Here is a 15,705-nt window from a genome sequence, read left to right as displayed (position 1 = left end):
TTGCAATAATTAGAATAAAAGATTTATTTCTTCTAATCAAAGATGCATAACAGCTATTATCTAGGGGACCACCAAATGTGATTTTAAGATTTTGTTAATTATTACAAATGTAATCCTGACATAGAAGTTTTAATTTTGTAAAGTAGTGTATAATATTGTAACATTAAATTTTTGTTCTCAGATTCAAATATGTATTGATCTTCCATGTGCTGTGTTAAGTCTTGCTTCTCTGAAATGTTAGAGACAAGATTTGTCTTCCTTTTTACAGTTTGTAATTTTCACTGTTTTATTCCTGTAAAGAAAAAAAAGTCATTTGTTACCCATGCAATCGTTTGATCTGTGCTAACTTATCAATTTGGCTATTCAATAAAGTTAATTAAAAGAGCTAATATACAGTGATTGCTTTTTAAAAGTAATACAAACTACTTGCCACTCACTAAGCAGTACTTTGTTTTGTGTACAGGTGGAGTCCATGGAAAACTATTGTTGAAAGTTATTTGGGGCTGGAAATATGGTGTAGAGAGGTTGAAGCTGCTGCTTGTAATACCAACATCCCATGTGGATACTAGTTTGAATCCCAGCTGCTCCACTTCCCATCCAGCTCCCTGCTAATGCACCTGGGAAAATGGGAGAGGATGGTCCAACTCCTTGGGCCTCTGCACCCCCGTGGGAGATGAGGAAGAAGCTCCTGGCATTGACCTGGTATAGTCCTGGCCATTGCACATGGAAGATCTGTCCTTGTGTCAATCCTGTCACTCTGTAACTCTGCCTTTCAAATAAATAATCTTTTCCAAAAAAAGTAAAGAATTGGGGCCCAGCACTGTAGCCGAGTTGTTATAGTCCTCACTTTGCATGCTCCGGGATCCTATATGGGCACTGGTTGCATCCTCGCTGGTGCACTTCCCTTCCAGCTGCCTGCTTGTGGCCTGGGAGAGCAATATAGGGTAGCCCAAAGCCTTGGGACCCTGCACCCACATGGGAGACCTGGAAGAAGCTCCTGGCTTCTGATCAGCTCAGCTCTGGCTGTTGAGGCCATTTGAGGGATGAACCAGTGGATCGAAGATCTTTCTGTCTGCCTCTCTCTTTAAATCTGACTTTGAAATAAAAATAAATAAATCTTTGAAAAAAAAAATAAAGGACTTTCTACCCCCTAAATAGTTACCTAGAATCTCACTGATCAAGTACTTGGTGCTCATTCTTGAGAGATAAGAAGATTTGGAATTCCAGACTGAAACTTACTTTTTCCCCCTATTGTTCAGGTAATATACCATTGTCTTTGGGCACATTTGTTAGTGATAAGAATGTGAAAATAATCTCTTGACTTACAAGGCTTTCTCTTTCATGTTTTCTAGTTTTTATTACTCTGAATTTATTGTCTTATTATTCAGAGCACACCTTAATTATTTGAAAAGTAGAACAACAGAGAGGGAGAGTCATCTGTCTGCAGGTTTGCTGCCCGAATTCCCACAACAGCCAGGGCTGAAACCCGGAACTCCCTCCAGTTCTCCCACATGGGCAGCAGGAGCTCAAGGAGGTGAGCCGTCAGCTGCCTCCACAGTGTGTTCACCTGTGGAGGCACGATGCCTGTCCCCAGAGCACACATCCGTGTGGACATTCTGACTTATCTTCATTTCTGGAAAATTCCCAGCTGTTTCATTTTCTTCTTTTATCTACATTCCTTCTATTACTCCTGGAATTCTTGGTAGCTGTGTGTTTACACTACTTCATTTTTGACCATTTCCAGGTAACTTTTGATCTCGTCTACTGAATTTTATATTTGTATGACTAACTTTAATGAATTTTATAAGTTTGAGAAGCAGGGGTGCAGAAACAACTCTCATTTTGTGGCCCTTTCCCCAAATAACTGCCCCTTCGAGTACATTTTTTGATAAGCGGATTATTTATTATTTGAAAGACAAGATCACACAGAGAAGGAAAGGCAGATAGATCTTCCATCCCCTGGTTCACTCTCCAGATGGCTGCCAGCAGCCATAGTTGGGTCAGGTAGAATTCAGGAACAAGGGACTTCTTCTAGGTCTCACACATGGGTGCAGAGGTCTGAGCACTTAGACCATCTTGCACTGCTTATTCAGGTCATTAGCATGGAGCTGAATTACAAATGGAGCAGCAGTTACTGGGATGCCAGCAATGCGGGCCATAGCTTAACCTTTTGTGTCACAACACCGACCCCGATAACGTATTCTTTTTAATAAATAAGATTTTTGGGGGTAGGTGTTTGGCGTAACAGTTACGATGCTGTCTATATCTCTATTTGTGCTCCTGGGTTCAACCTCCATCTCTGAGCTTTTAGTTCAAAAAAACGTCTGAATTCAAATGTTGATTGTGAATAAACCTCATACGGAGTAGGTTGGGTGAAGGCCCAGAGTGCACAAAGCCGTGCAGGCCTTTGCCTGGGGCCAGTATCTTCAGGCCGTGTGCTGTGTTGGGCAGGCAGAGGACTTGTCTGCACCACCAACACACAAAATGCCTCTCATCACGCTTCACTGAAATCAAACAGTCTTAAATGTACACACCCAAATGGCCACTGCTTTATTTGGATCATAACCATCCAAAGCCTGCCTGTTTTTTATTTTATTTTTGTTTGTTTTTGTAGCTTGAAAGATCTAACATGGCAGCATGAAGACCCCAGTGGATCTAGGGGCGGACAGTGTGGGCAGCACTCACAGCCCGGTAACCTGTGTCATGAAATCTAACTTTAGATGAGTTTGAATATTTTGGAGTATTAATATAAATACATTGATAATACGGTTGGGGCAAATTTACTTGGCTATTTGAGTAATGTTTTTAAAAAGATTTTAGGGCGTGGCCCGAAGGCTCCCTCAACTGGCTAAAACCTCACTTGCAAGAGCATGTGAGATCCCATATGGAAGGTGATTCGAGTCCTGCTGCTCCACTTCCCATCCATCTCCCTGCTACTTGCCTGAAAAAAGTAGCAGAAGACGGCTCATGTCCCTGGGCCCCTGTACTGCTCTGAGAGACCTGAGTGAACCTACTAGCTCCTGCCTTCAACCCTTTCGGCCATTCAAATAAGCACACAATTTCAATTAAATATTTTTAGAAATTTCCTGAGTTCCCCAAGCCTTCTATCGGGAGCCTGGAACACTATGCCAGTGTGCCCAGTGGAGGCCCAGCCCTCCTGTGCACCCACATTTTTCCAGACGTGAAGCAGGCAGCAAAACGCAGCACCTGGCTTTGTCCAGGTGGTGATAGACCGAAAATAAACATCAGTACATTTAACACAGCAGCTGTATGTGCGAAGGACAAAAAACGAGGAATAAGGAGTGTTGATCATTTAGTCAGAGTGGTCAGAAAAAGGAATCACCGGGAAATTCTTAAATAAGGCAGCAGCACACAAGGGAGCAAAGCAAAGCAAGACCCAGCACAGCACAAGCCGCAAGCTTAAGTTCCTCCCCTAAAGCGTCGCTCCGCAATTTACGTACGTTCACGTCCAATAAGAAACAAGCACCTTCTGCTGCGCCCTCCATTTTACGTCCTGGCAAACGTCCCCCCTCCGCACCCCCAGGGTCTTACTCCACGCAGCTCTTTCCAGCATCGTCACCTCAGGCGTCTATTTTCTTAACCTTTGAATGAAAAGCAGACGACTAACTCTAGGGGGAAGGTCAGCCATGCCGGCCAGCAGCGGGGTGGGCGGGGTTAGGGCAGGCACAACAGGCACAGCAGTCGCTGCCCTCTTTCAACATGTCGGCTGCAGCCTCGCGCTCGTTCCCATCGGGCGGCGCGGGCGAACCAAGCCCTCAGTGGCGACGCCGCGCTCGGGGGCGGGTCTGTGGTGGGCCGAGCCCAAAGGCTGCCGTCCCTGCTCGGAGTCATCCAGTTCTCCGCCGCCGACGCTGCCGGGCTATGGAGGAGCGGATGGAGCCCGTGAGCGTCGCCGCCGACGGCGGGGAGCGACCGCCGGCCCCGGCGGGCTCCGGTTTGTCAGCTTCCCAGCGTCGGGCCGAGCTGCGGCGGAGAAAGCTGTTGATGAACTCGGAACAGCGCATCAATCGCATCATGGGCTTCCACAGGCCCGCGAGCGGCGCGGGTGAGAACCTCGGCTTCCCCCACTCCTTTGAGACTTGGGGGTCCTTTTCCTTCCCGCGCCCCATCCCGCCGACCTGAGTGACCAGGTCCGGTGGCTGCCCTTCTCCCTGTCCCCGCGCCGGTGGTGTGTTGGTCCAGTCCTCACTGCTCACTCCTCCCTGGTTTTCCCAGAACCTCGCCTTAGGGTCGCCCCCTGTATCTGCTCGCCTACAGAAAACCGTTTCTTCCTCCACAATGTGTGGTGCCCCTTGGGCGGGTGCCCGTTCCTGCTGTCCATCCGGAGTGCCGTGCCTTCCCTGCTACCTACCTTGCCTCGCCTCTTGCTTTGTGAATTTGCTGTCCGCCCTATCACTTCGTTGTGTCCTAATCTGTGTGGGTCCCGGGATCCCAGACTTGAGTTGGGGGAGATCCCGAGTAAAGCCCATGAACTCATTTGTTCTGGCCCTGCCCTAGGTAACCACGGGTAGTTCTCGCCACTCAGTAAATCTACAACATTCTGAGTTGAGAAGGTCGTGTGGTCTGCGAACGAGGTTGTAAATAATCAAATGCTCCACTGCGGAAGAACAGTACCTCACCCCAGCTTAGTGTCTGTGCAGTGTCCCCCAGACTCAAGGAATCCCTTATAGAGCCCAAAAACTGTGCTGCGCCGCCAGCTGGGACGGGTGCAACTGATATTGGCAATTGCACTTAAACCCAAGAGACTGGCCCTAAAAATCCGTTCCCTATTAGTCCCTTTCCTTGTGAATACAATCACTTAATGTGGGCTCATGTTAAGGTCTGCACTTAATGTGTCTATTAAGAATTGGTCCTTTGTCTTTGATCACAAGCTTCTGATTTGGGGCGTGAATTCTTTGCTGCTTTAGCTAGGTATATAGGTCAGAACAGGCAGACCCAACTCTTAGGAGAGCGGGGGCACCATTTCAAACTCTTCCAGAATAGCTAGAAGCATGGGTTTCCCTTTCACATTGCAATGCTCATCTTTTCCAGAGCATTACTTGTTATGTTCACTAGATATATTCACTATTTTATTCTTGGGCTTTGAAAATTTTATGTCTTCATAGGTTGTGCGGAGAAAGGAAAACCATGTCTGTCCACCGGCAGCTCACTTGCCCACGCGTGGCTTCCTGGCTAGTAAACAGTAGCCGGAGGATAGGCCACACCCTAACTCACAGGGCTGTGAACTCAAAAAGCTGTGTTAAAATTTTTGAAAGTCCGATTGATTTATGTTTTAAACTCATATGCCATCTGCCTTCTGGGATATATTTCCCTTGAAAAGTTGGGGTTTCCAGGTTATTCCATCCCTGCGTTCCCCGTTGGTCTGTTGCTCTCGGGCTCTACATCCAGTGTTTGAATTATTTCCTTGGCAAGAACATTGTTGTTGGGATGACACATTTTGAGGGTGTGGGGGAAGGAACCCGTTCTTGCTTCACATCTATGTACAGTCAGGGTTTATTTATTTCACCTGAGACCATGAGGCGTGGCTGCAGCAGCCTCTGTAAAACATGAATGTTTAAGGTGTTCACCAGCATGAAATACATGAGACTCCTCAATTTTTTTCCTCAGAAGAAGAAGGTCAAGTAAAATCCAAGCTACAGGACGAAGAGAAACTCAACTCCCTCAGTGGCCCTTCAGTGTCAAAGCGAGTCGTGCTGGGTGATTCAGCTGGTACAGGAGCCGCTGACCAGCAGGGTGGGGCAGCCCAGGGAAAGAGCACCCAGTTGGGAGACAGACTGGACTCTCTGGTTAAGCCGCCTGAAGGCAGTAATGATGCCAGCCTGGAGCTGCGGCAGCGCAGCCGGGGAGACCCGGCGGCAGAGCCCGTGCGGAGCGGGTCCCGCCACGGGCTGGAGCAGTACCTGGCCCGGTTTGAAGAGGCCATGAGATTGAGGAAGCAGCTCATCAGCGAAAAGCCCAGCCAAGAGGATGGAAGTGCCACGGAAGAATTTGACTCTTTTCGAATATTCAGATTGGTGGGATGTGCCCTGCTAGCCCTGGGAGTCCGAGCTTTCGTTTGCAAATACTTGGTAAGAAAAAGAACTATAGCCTAGCAACAAACTCAATGGCATATGCAAATTGGTTACAGTAAATGCTTTTTAATTTTTTTTTAAAAATGTGTTTGAGGCATGGAGAGCGAGAAGGAGAGAGCTAGAGAAAGATTTCAACTGTTTTCTCCTGAAGTGTTTTTGTGCAGGCCAGAAATGAACTTGGGACCAAAACTAGGGGGTTGGAAGCTCAGTCAGAGACCCTCTATCACTTGGGCTCTCCTGGCTGCTGCCAGCATCTTCATTAGCTGGAAGCTGAAGTCGAGATCTGCAGCCTGGCTTCCAACCTGGGTGTACCATTGTGGAGTGTGGGAGTCTACCTGCTGGGCTGAATGCCTGGCCCCTGGGTACCTCTAACGTACAGAATTCAGTGCCAATAGTAGCATACTGTCTACTAGATCCACATGCCTTTCTTGTTTGTCGTTGTTGCAGGGGGAGGTGTTTAGGGTTTGGCACAGTGGCACAGTGGGTTAGTCTGCTGCATGTGATGCCACATAGCAGAGCAGCTGTCTGAACCCTGGCTCTGCTGCCTCCAGTTGCTTCCTGCTAATGTACCTAGGAAGACAAAGAAGAGGTCTCGAGTGCTTGGGCCCCTTCCACTCCTGTGGAGACACTAGGATGGAGAGCCTGGCTGCAGCTTCAGCCTGCCCCACATCTGGCTGTTGTAGGCACTTGAGAATTAAATCTAAAGATAGAGGCACGCTGTCTTACGCTATTTTTTTTTTTTATGATTTTCTTTTTCTAAGATTTGTTTTTATTTGAAAAGACCAAATTTTATTTTATTTGAAAGGCCAAGCTACAGAGAGAAGAAAAGACAGATCCTCCATCCGCTGGTTCACTCCTCAAATGTGTGTAATGACTAGCTGGGTTATTCTGAAGCCAGGAGCCAGAAGCTTCTCCTGGGTCTCCTATGTGGGTGTGGGGGCCCAAACACTTGGGCCATCCTCTGCTGCTTTCCCAGGCCATAACCAGGATGCTGCAGGGAAAGTGGAGAAAGTGGGACTCCGCCCGGCACTGTAGGCAGCAGCTTAGCATACTCTACCATGGCGCTGGTCTCTAAAAGCAACCTCATAGTGATAATCAGCACATTGTTTCTACATGGCCAGATACCCTAATAGTTACTCATTCATTTAATCCTCATCCTTATGAAGTAGAAGTCACTGGAGTCCATGAGGCTGTGCCGGCTGTGATTGTGTCATTTGCCCAAAGTCAGGCAGATGCTAAGTGACATTAAACTAAGGAAGTTTCATTCTGCAATCAGAGGATTAAGTGCCTACATGTACAATACATTAATTATAGCAATTCTCAAATAACTTGAATCATTAAAATGCAGTTCCTCTGGTTCTGAGTATAAGGTAATATTTCTGTGGTTGAGATGCCTCAGCATTTTCTTATGTGCATGATCATCGTGTCACTTTCTGCTGTACTGTGCGATCCTTTTGTTTTCTAGCACAGGCAGTAGCTGAGCGTGTTGCTCTTTGATGTGTTTCCATCCAACAGATATTTTAAGAACGCGGGAGCTAGCAGTTGGCCCAGCAATAAGTCACTCCTTGGGGGACACGTGTTATCCCATCATGGTGTGCCTGTGAGAGGTCCAGCTTCGCTCGTCATTCTTACTTCCCGCTAATGTGCACCACTGGGAGGCAGCAGGGTGTGGCTCCATTAGAGCAGCCTCTCCCATTCTGTGGGGCACCTGGATGGAGTTCCTGGTTCCTGGCTTTTAGCTTTGCCCACCTTTGTCTCTTGCAGGTGTTTGGGAAGTGAACTAGCAGAAGGGAGAACTCTTGTCTCTGTCTCTCAGTGTTCCAAATCTGAAAGACAAATGCATGAATCAAGTACGTAAATAAAACTTCTAGATTATTTAAGGTTGAAATCATTAAGCAATACAGTTTTTAAAACAGTATTTTTTGTTTGCTTGTTTCTTTTTTGTTTTAATTGAATTTTATATATATATTTAAAAATTTATTTTATTTATTTGAGAGGCAGAGTTGGAAAGGGAGAGACAGAGATATTCCATAGGGTAGCTCGCTCCCTAAATGCTGCCAACAGCCGGGACTATGTTAGGCTGAAGTCTAAAGTCAGGAAGTGCTTCCTGGTCTGCCATGCAGGTGCAGGGTCCCAAGGCTCTGGCCATCTTCTGCCGCTATTCCCAGGCCATTAACAGGGAGCTGGAACAGAAGTGGAGCAGCTGGGACACGAACCAGCACTCAAAAGGGATGCCTATGTTGCAGGCAGTAGCTTAACCTGCTGTAACATAGTTCTGCCCATATTTTTTTCAGGAATAAAATCTGTTGAACTGAGTTCATTTGACTTTGCTTCTGATTATAAATCATGATATCAAAGACCAAGGATGGATGCTGCTTTTTCATCTCTCATCTAAAATGCTCTGTACTTTCACACATTTAAGTTATATCTGATTTTTTAAAATTAAGATTTATTTTTATTGGAAAGGCAGACTTTTAGAGAAAAAGAGAGACAGAGAAAGATTCTTCATCTTCTGCTTTATTCTCCAAATGGCTGCAATGGCCGGAGCTGAGCTGATCCAAAGCCAGCATCCAGCAGCTTCTGGGTCTCCCATGTGGGTGTAGGGTCCCCAGGCTTGGCACCATCCTCTGCTGCTTTCCCTGGCTACGGGCAGGGAGCTGAATGGGAAATGGAGCAGCCAGGATGTGAAGCAGCACCCATATGGGATCCTGGGGCTTGGAGGTAGAGGATTAGCCAATTGAGCCATTATGTTGGGCCCAGTACTGTGTTTTTGTAAAGCAGATTTATTTTATTTACTGATGATAACCAGGAGCCAGAAACTCCATCTAGATTCCCTGAGTGGCATGGGTGGCAGGAGCCAGAGTACTTGAGCCGCCTCCCAGACACGCAGCCGGAGTCAGCCTGGCAGAGGAGGCAGGACTCCGTCAGAGGCACTCAGTCTTTTGGGTGTTTAACCTACTGTGCCTCCACACCCTCTACTACCAAAGTTCCAGGAGTTTCTCACGCCAGCCTTTTGCTGATTTGCACCTATTTACTGTATTGCCATCTGGTGACGTGTGGTCTTTCGTTTGCTTCCTTACGTTTTTAATTTTAGAATTAGTTTTTCCAATTAAATGTTATTTTAATCCTTTCTGGTTTGTTTGTTTTGTTTTCTGCAGAGCTGATCAGCATATTGCTGTAGAATGTGCTGCTCTGGCCTTTGTGTTACCTGTTTGCCTTTGGAAACTAGTGAATGTGTCAGGAAAGGCAGGCATGGACTGCTTTGCAGCCTTCTCCCACTATTAGATTTGGTATCTCCAGTGCAGGACCTGCACAGGCGACAGTTGGAAAAAGAAAGGGAATATACTACTCATCATTTGAGGGCCAGAGATAGTGGTTGTATGATTTGAGTTTAGGCCTTTTAAGATTTATTTTAAATTGGAAAGAGATTTACAGAGAGCAGGTCTTTCATCGACTGGTTCACTCTCTGAATGGCCACAAAGGCCAAAGCTTAGTCAGTCTGAAGCCAGGAGGTTCAGGGGCCCAAAGACCACTGCTTTCCCAGGTGCAGTAGCAGGAAGCTGGATTTGAACTGGTGCAGCCAGGACTTACCCCACAGCCTTTATGGAATGCTAGTACTTCCTGAGTATTGTGCCTTTTACTTGCGTTTATGGGACGTGGGTTAATTCCTAGTAAATGAGAGAGATTTTACTACATAGTGTATTACACATCTATCATTACTTAATACCTTAAAAAATCATGGGCTGTTGTTGGGGGTGCAGTGTGTTGTCATTTTCAGTGTTGGCATCCCATTGCATAGCGCAGGTTCGAGTCCCAGCTACTCTTGCCAATCCAGTTCCCTGTGAATGCACCTAGAAGGCAGCAGAGAATGATTTAAATTCTTTGGCCCCTGCTACCTGTGTTGGAGACCTGGTTGGAATTCTGGCTGCAGCTTGGCCAAGCCCCAGGTTCTGGAGCTGTTTGGTGAGTGCCAGAGAATGGAGAATCCCTCTCCCACTCTGTGTTGCTCTACTTCTCAAATAATTAAATTTAAAGGAACAATTCTTTCAAAATGTTAAAATAACAGATTTTTATGTGAGAAGACTTTTTGGGACACTGAAATAGTGTGAGAAGTTTACCATTTTTATTTTAGTTCTCTTTAAAACAAATATTTTTATTGGAAAGGCAGATTTACAGAAAGATCTTTCGTGTGCTGGTTCACTCTCCAAATGGCTGCAATGGCCAGAGTTGAGCTTCTCTGAAGCCAGGAGCTTCCAGGTCTTCCACGTGGGTGCAGGGTCCCAAGGCTTTGGACCATGCCCTGCTGCTTTGTCCAGCCATAAGCAAAGGTCCGTATTGGTAGTGAGGCAGCTGTGTCAGGAACCAGCATCCCTATGGGATGCTGCAAGGTAGAGGATTAGCCAGCTGAGCCATTGTGCTGGCCCCTTGTTTCAGTTTTTATAGAAGGTGCATCTGTTTGTTTGAATGGCAGGGTGACAGAGAGGTGGAGACAGACATTCTTCATCTGCTGGCTCACTCCCCAGATGTGTAGAGCAGCCAGGACTAGGCTGGGCTGAAGCCAGGGATTGGGGGCAGACTCCCACATGGGTCTCCCATTGTGTGGCAGAGGCTTAAATATTTGAGTCATTCACTGCAAACGTGACACTTCAGTGTGGGACATGGGTTAATAAGCCATCATACTAAGCCACCCCACATAGTGGGAAATCACATCTGTTTGTTTTCTTTGCCCTTTGGCAAAAATGATTACTTTCATCCACTAAAATTAAATGTTCAATTTTTTTTTGCGTGGGATTTCATAGCTGGTGGGAGTTTGATTTATTGTGATTTACATGGTTGTATTGAACCCACTTAATTTTATCTTCTATCTTTACAGTCCATATTTGCTCCATTTCTTACTTTACAACTTGCCTACATGGGACTGTACAAATATTTTCCCAAGGTAAATTATAACTTTTTTTTAATTGCAATGATGTTTTTAGACAAATTAGTGACTAACAAATTTTAAGAACTTAGAAACATGTGCTGCTTCTCTGAATCAGTTGTATTCCAAGTGTGGTTCATCTCCAAGTGCTGATCTTCAAACTCCTGTGTTTATGATGCATTACGTTTAAAATTTAGAGTAATTAGAAGCTCTTAAAGCAATTTGACATGGCTATAATGTTTTTACTATGTTTCATAAAATGTTGGCGCATGGTGGATTGGGGAAAAAATCTGTGGCTTTATAACACAGTTTGATTAGTGCTTGTTTAAGAAAATACCAAATATACTTCGCTAGAACGTTTAAGAACTCCTTTTATCTGTAATGAAGGAAATTAATGGTAAAAATATCTGACTGTATACCTATTGGACACTTAATAGCAGCTTATGGCTGCTGGGTATGATGGACTTGGAGTCACTGTGAATACAATTGTCCTGGGGGCCAGGGAGGGAAAAGAGGTGTGTTGCCTCTCTCAAAATGAGTGCTCACTGCCTCCCCTAGGAATCTTGGGTTAGCAGTGAACCTAGGTATTGAAGACCAGATAGTTGCAAGGGATGTGTGGCCAAAATCACAGCACAGGGAGATGGTAGGCTTGGGGCCGGTCTTGCCGTATGGCTGCGGGGGACACGTGTCAGGCCAGGCTTGCATGTCATAGATAGTAGCCTCACTTGTATGAATTACTTATGTGCCAGATTTTTGCTAAGAAGTAGCTACTTGGCTATATGTTTACTTATGTATATATCTTTAAGATTTATTTATTTATTTGAGAGGTGCAGTTACATGGAGCGAGGATAAGACAGAAATCCTCTGTCCACTGGTTCACTCCCCAAGAGACTACAAAATCCAGGGCAAAGCCAGGGCCTGGGAACTCTGTCCAGGTCCTTGCTCTGAGTGGCAGGATCCCACTCACGTGGGCATTCTTGCAATGCCTTTCAGTGCCTCAGCAGAAGCTGGTTCGCAGCACAGTGTCCAGGCCTCGACCTGTTACTCCAGTGTGGGCTACTGGCTTTGCAAGGGGCAGTTCAGCCTGCTGCGCCACAGGGCTGGCTTTGATTGTCTTGACACTAACATTACAGCGAGTGTTCTGTTGACTGCTAATCCTTGCCCTGTCTTTCTTTTCCTTCCTCCCTTCCTAATATTTATTTATCTGAAAAAGTTACAGAAACAGAGAAGAGACAGGGAGAGAGATTTTCCATCTACTGGTTCACTCCTCAAATGGCAAAGGCTATGCCAGGCTAAAGCCAGGAGCCCGGAGCAGGTTTCTCACATAGGTACAGGGAGTCAGGCACTTGAGCCATCTTCAGCTGCTTTCCCACAGGCAGGGAGCAGGATCGGAAGCAGAGCATCAAGGGACTTGAACTGGAGCCCATGTGGAATTGTCGATGCTGCAAGCAGTGGCTTCATGTGCGCCCCAGAGGCCTGTTTTGTTTTGTTTCCTTTTTTTTTTTTTTTCAAGATTTGTGTTATTTTTGTTTGAAAGGCAGATTTACAAAGAGAAGGAGAGAGATCTTTCATCCTCTGGAGCTGAGCCAATCTGACGCCAGTAGCCAGGAGCACCTTCCAGGTCTTCCACATGAGTACTGGGACCCAAGGACTTGAGCCATCCTCTGTTGCCTCTCAGGCAATGCAGGGAGCTGGATCGGAAGTGGAACAGCCAGGACATGAACTAGTGCCTTTAGTTATGCCAGTGCCCCAGGTGGAAGCTTGGCTTGCTCTACATGGCATCAACCTCCTAGTTTCTTAACTGTTTTTGAGCCCTCATGTGGCACATTACCCATAGCATTCATTTAGCAATTATTTTATGTGATGCTCAGTAGTGTTTTTTTTTCCTATTTTGTGCTATTTCCTCTCTTTCTTTTCTTTTTTTTTTCTTTAGGATTTATTTATTTTGTTTGAAAGGCAGAGTAATAGAAAGGGGGAGTGAATAGCGAGGGTGAGAGTCAGAGTCCACTGGTTCATTCCTCAAATGTCCACAGTAGTGGAGTTAGGCCAGCTAAAGACTGAGAGCCAAGAGCCTCTTCTGGTCTCCCACGTGGGTGCAAGCTTCCAGGAATCTGGGCCATCCTCTACTGCTTTCCCAGGCTACAAGCAGGGAAGTGAAGCAGAGGAGCTCGCTCTCTGACACCCACAAGGTATGCTGGCACCATAGATGGAGGATTAGCATGCTGTACCACCATGCCAGCCCCTGTTATCCAAGTCTTCAATTTTTATTTATGTTACTTTCAAGATGACATGCTTGTAAAGTTTTTGATAGTGTGAATGGTTCTCATATTGCCAGCTGTTTGCTGATTTCTATCTTATTTGCTGAGGTTTGACTTGCTGTTTGAAGGTTATTGAAGTTTTGAAGTTAGTTAGGCAAAAGGAGCAGTATTGATCGTGTTTGCATAGAGTGTAAGCAGCCTACCAAGCCAGCCTGTGAACTTGAGTCTCTGTCTGTCCAGAGCGAGAAGAAGATCAAGACGACGGTCCTGACCGCTGCCCTGCTGCTCTCGGGGATTCCTGCCGAGGTGATAAACCGATCGATGGACACCTACAGCAAGATGGGGGACGTCTTCACGGACCTCTGTGTCTACTTTTTCACTTTTATCTTTTGTCATGAACTGCTTGACTACTGGGGCTCTGAGGTACCATGATATGTACCGAGCTCAGGAGAAGCCCCCAGATTCCCATGTCTGTCCCCGAGGGAGGCAACCTGGTCACCCTCTCTGTCATTCTTTCACTTGGTAGGGTTTGGTTGAAATCACAGATTCCCTGATCCAAAGGGGGGCGGGGCTGTACTGGTTCTGATATGAAGATAAGGGTCCCGGGGTCATGAATTGATTTTCCTTGTTTAGTTAGGATCTGCAGTAGATACCTTCTCCAGGTCTCAGATTTGGAAGTCTGCTCCTGGCGGCTGAGCTAGTTCTTTTAGGAGAGCAGATAAACGCCCTAAGGTCTGTTCTTGTGCGTCATTCTGTCCTAAGAAATGAAGCCACTGTAAAAATAAAATGGAAGGAACTCAATTGTCTCATGTTGAGTCTGCACATTCTAACCTAAGGGCTAAATAAGGTAGCTAAGCCTGCCTTTCCTTGTTGAGTTAGAATCTTGATTTTTCACTCCAGCACAAATATTTAATAGCAATGATTAAAATTCATCCATGTAAAATTAAAAGGTCTAGAAAATGTTTCACAACTGGAAGGCCTCAATTTTGAATTTTCAGAAATGGTGTATTTCAAGCAAACTGGAACAGAATTGTTTTAAGTGGGAGCTGAATAGCCAGGGTGTTATAACTTGGTAATATGCTGCATTTAGGAGATTGTCAGAGTACAAAAGTGTTACATTGTTTGGTGTTGTTTCCTCATAGATTTTCATACGGTATATTTGGTTAATACTTGTGATATTAAAACCATTTGCTCTTTTTCAATAACTCATCAAGTATCGATTTTTGTCATTTTGTTTTGAACCTAACAGAAAATCAGTACCATTATTGTAAATCAGTACCTTTGATTTGGGATTAAGATGAGGAGCAACACATTTCTTGACTGCACATGCAACCTCGTGTGCAGAGAATTGCAAAACATCTTAGCTGCGGCTTCCCCATAGTGTTCAGGAAGATTCTAGGAATCATGCATTTGTTCATTTCTTTTGTTAAGTACCAAAACAAATCTCATTTTGTTAGTGTACAAAATGTTGGTAATTGTAGGTCCTTACCAGATTCATATTCCTTCCCTTTTAAAAACATTCAATTACTCTTTGGGCCCGACGCCGTGGCCTAGCGGCTAAAGTCCTCACCTTGAACATGCCGGGATCCCATATGGGCGCCGGTTCTAATCCCAGCAGCTCCACTTCCCATCCAGCTCCCTGCTTGTGGCCTGGGAATGTAGTCGAGGATGGCCCAAAGCTTTGGGACCCTGCACCCACGTGGGAGACCCAGAGGAAGTTCCTGGCTCCTGGCTTCAGATCAGCTTGGCTCTGGCCGTTATAGCCACTTGGGGAGTGAATGAACTGAAAGAGGATCTTCCTGTCTGTGCTACTCTTTATATATCTGACTTTCCAATAAAGATAAATAAATAAATAAATAAATCTTTTTTAAAAAATCAAAAGTTTTTGAGGAAATCAGCTTAAAAATCTGTTTTTAAGGACTGGTGTTGTGGCATAGCTGGTAAAATGTTGCCTGGAATGCTGGCCTCCTGTATGGTCACCAGTTTGTGTCCTGGTTGCACAACTTCTGCCTGTTAATTTGCCTGGAAAGCACCGTGAGACGGCCCAAGTGCTTGAGCCTCCACACCCACGTGTGAAACCTGGAAGAAGCTCCTGACTCCTAACTTTGGCCTGGTCCTAATGCCCACAATGATGGCTCACAGGGCCATCTGTTGAGTGACCCAACGGTGGAAGATCTGTCTCTACCTCTTGGTAATTCCTGCAAAATAAATAATTTTTTCCCCTTTGCATGGTGGTGGTTATTTTCTCTCTTCTCATTTCCATTTGCTTCAGAAACTGAAGGGCAGCTCATGTGTACTTCGGGTTGCTGTTCCCCTTCAGGGGCCTAAGCAGGGCAGAGAGCACTGACTCGTCTTCCTGGGAAATGGCCTGGAGGTCACTTTCATGCCTTCACAGCTGCCTGCACCCTCAGATTGAGCAGCAGTGAACTCAGGA

At 45.7% G+C, this 15,705-nt stretch overlaps 1 protein-coding gene and 1 non-coding gene across 3 annotated transcripts; both read left to right on the top strand.

Annotated features, from left to right (window-relative positions):
- Positions 1-3,758: 3,758 nt before the first annotated feature.
- Positions 3,759-14,072, top strand: CAMLG (calcium modulating ligand). Of its 2 annotated transcripts, none has more exons than XM_058677545.1 (4): positions 3,759-4,066; positions 5,632-6,089; positions 10,966-11,031; positions 13,512-14,072. In XM_058677545.1, the coding sequence occupies exons 1-4, from the start codon at positions 3,883-3,885 to the stop codon at positions 13,701-13,703; spliced, it is 900 nt and encodes a 299-aa protein (XP_058533528.1). In that variant the 5' UTR covers positions 3,759-3,882; the 3' UTR covers positions 13,704-14,072. The 2 variants fall into 2 exon arrangements, with proteins under 2 accessions (XP_058533528.1, XP_004586472.2); XM_004586415.3 differs by having other exon boundaries at positions 3,760-4,066; positions 5,629-6,089.
- Positions 9,287-9,417, top strand: LOC118760131 (small nucleolar RNA SNORA13). Its single transcript, XR_004996600.2, has one exon. It is a non-coding gene; the product is annotated as a small nucleolar RNA SNORA13 (small nucleolar RNA).
- Positions 14,073-15,705: the final 1,633 nt, after the last annotated feature.

Source organism: Ochotona princeps, chromosome 19, assembly GCF_030435755.1.
Source record: "Ochotona princeps isolate mOchPri1 chromosome 19, mOchPri1.hap1, whole genome shotgun sequence".
Classification (NCBI taxonomy): Eukaryota; Metazoa; Chordata; class Mammalia; order Lagomorpha; family Ochotonidae; genus Ochotona; species Ochotona princeps.
The sequence above is the reverse complement of the archived record's forward strand: the minus strand, read 5'-3'. Positions and strand labels throughout refer to the sequence as shown.